General features: G+C 36.5%; 1 protein-coding gene across 1 annotated transcript; it reads right to left on the bottom strand.

The window, feature by feature from the left end:
- Positions 1–1,417: 1,417 nt before the first annotated feature.
- LOC108991542 lies at positions 1,418–4,429 on the bottom strand. Its single transcript, XM_018965837.2, has 6 exons — positions 4,106–4,429; positions 3,842–3,991; positions 2,825–3,083; positions 2,520–2,738; positions 2,243–2,385; positions 1,418–1,852 (listed from the first exon to the last, which is right to left on the bottom strand). The coding sequence occupies exons 1-6, from the start codon at positions 4,385–4,387 to the stop codon at positions 1,553–1,555; spliced, it is 1,353 nt and encodes a 450-aa protein (XP_018821382.2). The 5' UTR covers positions 4,388–4,429; the 3' UTR covers positions 1,418–1,552.
- Between the last annotated feature and the right edge of the window lie 754 nt (positions 4,430–5,183).

The raw sequence follows: 5,183 nt of genomic DNA on the forward strand, positions 1-5,183 counted from the left end.
GTCGCTTTCATACAGATCAGGGCCACAAGAAACTCTAGACCTAGTTTTATAGGGTTGTATTTTGGATCAGATATAATATCTTTTATTCTTCTCAGTATTTATGTAAAGAGTATATAATGTGTGGATTTATGCAAAGTAAGCTTGCAAGTGCCTCTCATGCTTTGGAAAATGAAACTAAGATGTCGATGCATTTGGTAGCATATTTTAGTTGAGGAGGATGACCCTCCAACCAAAATTAGGTTCAGATATAATGATATCAGAAGACCAATTGTCATGTTAGCTTTGGGCATTTAAATGTTTGGATTTATCCATATTTGATGGTCTTATCAAGGAGTTTGAAATTTTGTCTTTCATTGAAGTTTTGTAGAGTTGAAGTTCCCAATTTCAAAATGAGAAATTATATTTGCAGTCGTAGAGTGTACAAACGTTACGCAATTTTTTTGAAAAAAATGAGTAAATATATAACTCACATAAAAAAAATTAATTTTTTAATAGTGAATCTTATTATTTTTTGAAACGATTGCGTAACGATTATACACTCTACACGATTATATGTAATATTATTTTTTTGAAGTAAATCTCATAAGGGCCCGAAGAGGTTTAGGCCCATGGAAAGGGCTGTTCATGTTATAGTAATCTATGCCTCTTTGAAACCAAATAAATTTGCCCGAGTAGGCAAAGTCTGTTTTAATGACTATCAGTCTCAAAACTTTCTTACTCAGGAGAATTTTGTGTTTTGTACCGAGATTTGTAGATTGGTGCTAATATCCCGTTTTATGAAAACATTTACAATAGAATAATGCTATGCTATGGCTATACCAAAATAAGGCCCTAGATGTTGTTCAAATGGTGAAGGATGGCCAACTGCTTCTGCTTGTGTTGAATATGTAAGTGTGTTACAATTAAAATGCAATACAAAGAAAAGCTGTTGAAATAATGATGGAGCCTGATTCCACTTTCTGTGTTGATCATCCTATTACATTGTGACATAGACATCATACAAGAAACAAACAAACAAACAAAAGAAACCAAGAAACTTCCAATTTTAGATGATGAGAGTAAATTGCTTACCAGTGGTTGAACTTTATTGAAACTGAACCTACAGCATTAACAGCTCAAGACCAGAGAAGTTAAGGACATGCCAACTCTTGGTTCTTAGGTGGGTCTTGCATGTAATTGTGCAGGGATTATCCAGAAGCTTTTGCATGCTTAATAAAGGCTAGGTATATCAAAACCCAGCTCCCCTACCAGAAAGACCCGGGGTAGGGCTTGAGCGACTGCTCTTACTCTTTGCTTAATTGGTAAGTCAAAACCATGAAACACCGGAAAGGCAAGATTTGCAAACAGATTTTCCTTTTACGAGCAAAACACTCTGAAACGTGCATTTCTTTGCAAGTTTATATTTTTTCTTCTGTGATTTTGTCCAAAATTGGGTATCAGAACTACCTTTCTCATTTCAAATTTGAGAAAACAGAAACATTGGTGAAATAGCATCCATTATAACTGAAATATACAGGTATTTTTAACACTAAGACGAGCAATCTTTGGCAGATCATCGTTCCCGGCCCGAAACAGTCTTCTTCACAGCTCCCACTGAGACTAAAAACTGATCAAGGGATGATAAAGTTTTCATGTCGTCTGGAGGGAAGTAACTGGCAGCCTTTCCCATAAGTGATGCGAAGAAAAGAGAGAGTGGATTGCAATTCATGTATCGGTCACCCAAGAGGTCATCAAGAAATGCGAATGCAGCCAAGAAATCTGACCTGCCTGCATTCACTGGAGCAGCAAAGTGAGCAGGAATTATCCGCTTGAATCTCCAGTCCCGTGCAATACCATCAATCCAATCCCTGACCTGAAATTTTAAAGATGCTCACATGATTTTAATGCTTCTTTCTTTGTTTCAGTGAAATGTGCTTATGCTTTCAAGTCAATGTCAAAATCTTACAGTTACCACACTCAGTTTGGTTCCATTGGGGCAGCATAATAGATCCTGTATTAACTAGACATATTTGTTTAATCTGTGTGGGATCTTTTAATACACTTGGAAGATAAGGAGGAAAATATTCGAGGAACAAGCTTATACTGGTAAAAAAACTTCTGTGATGTCTACACATGGGAGATCAAAAAGCTTTGTAAAACCTTATTTTCAAGTAAAGATATTCTCTAGAAACTCCAATTAATATACTAACAAAGAAGAAAGTTTGTGTAGGAAAAAAAGTGAAAAATGTTGTTGTTTATCTACCTTTTCAGGGACTTTGCTGAAGACCAATGTCTTCACAATGGGTGAAACAATCAGTTTTTGTGACATCTGAGCAAAGCTGGCATTAGGCTCCAACAGATTTGATGGACCGAGAAACAAGATTTGAAGAACCATTCTTTCCCAACCTGCTCAAAAAATAAGTCTATGTCAATACTTTGTAATATGGACCGGACCTGCAATTCAGTTTATTTGGCATTTTTCTCAATTTCACGTGCAAGCGAAAAATAATATGCTCTTTGAAGCTCAATAGAGGACTAACCCTTTTGGCGGTTCATCTTGTTGTCGACAACCGGTTCCTCTGGAACTTCCTTTCCTTTACTAAGAAGCTTAACAGCCAGACCATTTTTCGCAGATGCTAACAAGGATTGTTTGCTTATACACTCTGGTGGCTGCCTTGGTACAAAAATTACTGCATCTGTTACAAGTAATGTTCTTGAACGCTTATGATAGAATGCCACCTCAACATATGGTCCAATTCCTGACATACTCCACAAGCAAATAAGTTAGCACTAGTCTGAACTCATGAAGACAGGGATTAGGTAGTTGATGCATAGTTTACATTACCAACTTCTGGTGAGCTTAGAATTTTATGTTCGATCTCATCAGCCCATGGGGTTGAGAAGTTCTCATCTTTCAAGGTTTTAGCACGGAAAATTCCTAAAAACTCAAGTGGCAAATTCAAGGGCCAACTCCATTGCCTTGGGGCCACCCATAACTGAGCCCGAGGGAACTTTCTAGAAAATGGGCCAACAAATATTTTATGCTCATAAGCAAAAGTAGGCAGAACAATGTATTCCACTGGAGCTCCTAACTCCTTCAAAAGCTGGCAATAAGAGATCATCAAAAAAAAATTTGTAGGTCCATAGAAGTGATGCAAAATACTCAAAGGTCAAGGAAAACATAATTCGAAAAAGAAAAGAAATATACTACAATAACATACTGAGCAAAACAATGAAGAAGTTCTTGCATATGCGGTAAACATAGATAATTCACTTTTTCCTGACCAGTTGATGTTTCTTTACAACCGTTTAGAGTGAGTATCATAAAAGAGGCTGCTCACATGCATTCCTTTCCGATTGTATTTCTTGATGAAAATAGTGGGCACTATTGAAGTTTTTTTGTAAGTGATGCCCCTATAAGCGTTTAATATCTTGCCATGCTGCTTTTAATGCGAGAAACTGACCACATTTGGTCTCCACGTATGCTCTACTTATGAAGTATTGAAATCGACTCGAGTTCACAAAGCCTCATCTCTTAACTCTGTCGTCATTCCACAAGGTGGAGTTCTTAGGCAGCCTAACAGATTGACCTATATCCTTTAATACTGGAATGATTTGATCCTTCTTGGGCTTTATTCAATTAAAAAGCAGTAATCGACAAAAACTCAATTCAAAATATAGGAAACTGTTTGTGACCCAGAAATGCAACTATAAGCACCTGTCAAGGAAAAAAAATTTCACAAAAGTCGTGAATCAGCAGTAGCCTTTACAGGCTATGGAAGAGATATGGGCATGCATTTTCATTTCAGATGCCACCAATACTCTCTTGAAAGTTCAACAGAAGTGAAGAACAAGATAGAACCTGAATACACTCCTCTGTTGGAGCAATTGGGGCATGGACCCACAATCCCCCAGATTGGAGTTTAATGACTGTCATTCGAATGTTAGTTGAGACACTGCTGAAGCCTAATGCTTGCTCTTGTTCGAAAAGCCATATGCAACCCTTCACTGCCTAAAAAGGATTTTAATAGAAGTGAGAAGTTTATGAAAAACAGAACTTCAAACTGAACTCTACCTCACTGAACATGAAGTTTATAATGGTCAAGTTGAAGGTAAAGCGGCATACCTCAGTCCTGATAGTGCGCCTATTGAGAAAAGGGCCAAGAGGGAAAGGAAATCCGGTGAAGTTGAAGTAGAACCTGCCACCACCACTGCTTGTGGTTGGCGCGGAAAGGCCTGCTGAAGCAACCACGAAATTGATGGCATCCCTTCTCTTGTTTCTGGGTTTCAATTGTATGCAAAAACCCTGTAATGACCCACCAAGAAATTTAGAATTTGGATCTCTGAGAAAGATTGGGTTCTGGAGGACCGTGGATTTTTGGTAGCAAACGGCAATTGGTGCTACCATTTCTTTAAACTCTCTATGTTCTTTACTTCTTTTACCATAAACTGAACTATGAACATAGACTCGGTGTCTGTACATGAAGGATCCAAACTTGCGATTCCAGGTTGTGCTCGTGACACGTGGTAGGAGGATCTATGTTGGATTGTCCGACGTGGATTTTCAAAGCATTTTAGATTTATTGTGGATGATGAAAAAAGGAAAAGAACATTGTGGAAATAAATTGCATAATTTACTAAACTATGGGCCTCGTCATTGGGCACAATTGGATTATTTGTTGATATTGTCTTTTTAATAATATATTAGTTATCATTTTGTCATTATCCAGCATGATATTAAATAAATAAAAATCATTTATCATTTTTTTAATGTGATAATGCAATCTATTTTTAAATTGGTTTTATATTTCAACTTAAAATATGTCACCTAACATGTGTGATTTAAATTTTAAGATAACAAAATCAAATATAAAAAGCACTATTTTTCTTTGACAAATACTATATACTTACATATGTGTTAGTTACTTGAAAATTGTAAAACTTTTAAAATTTGAAACTTGAAATTCAAACTAAAAAATAAAATACTAATAAAATAAAGCTGTTACTCAATATGTATAATATTGTGCGTAAAATTATACACACGGGTAACACTACTCTCTATGGATGGAGCAAGCGAAGGCAAAATATCATCAACCAAAGTTTTATTCAAATTTGGGTAGATGTTACATGCACATTTGCTTAGGGGTCACACAGAAGGATGAACAATTGGGTATGCCCATGTCTAAAAGAGGTCATAGCCATAA

Source organism: Juglans regia, chromosome 10 (assembly GCF_001411555.2).
Source record: "Juglans regia cultivar Chandler chromosome 10, Walnut 2.0, whole genome shotgun sequence".
In the NCBI taxonomy this organism is placed as follows: Eukaryota; Viridiplantae; Streptophyta; class Magnoliopsida; order Fagales; family Juglandaceae; genus Juglans; species Juglans regia.

Bases quoted from the DNA above. Each gene is read 5' to 3' on its own strand.
- LOC108991542 (XM_018965837.2), bottom strand. From the start codon at position 4,387: ATGGTAGCACCAATTGCCGTTTGCTACCAAAAATCCACGGTCCTCCAG. The intron at 3,084-3,841 runs GTTCTATCTTGT...TCTTATTGCCAG, and splicing joins CAACAGAGGAGTGTATTCAG to CTTTTGAAGGAGTTAGGAGC. The intron at 2,386-2,519 runs GTTAGTCCTCTA...TTTTTTGAGCAG, and splicing joins CAAGATGAACCGCCAAAAGG to GTTGGGAAAGAATGGTTCTT.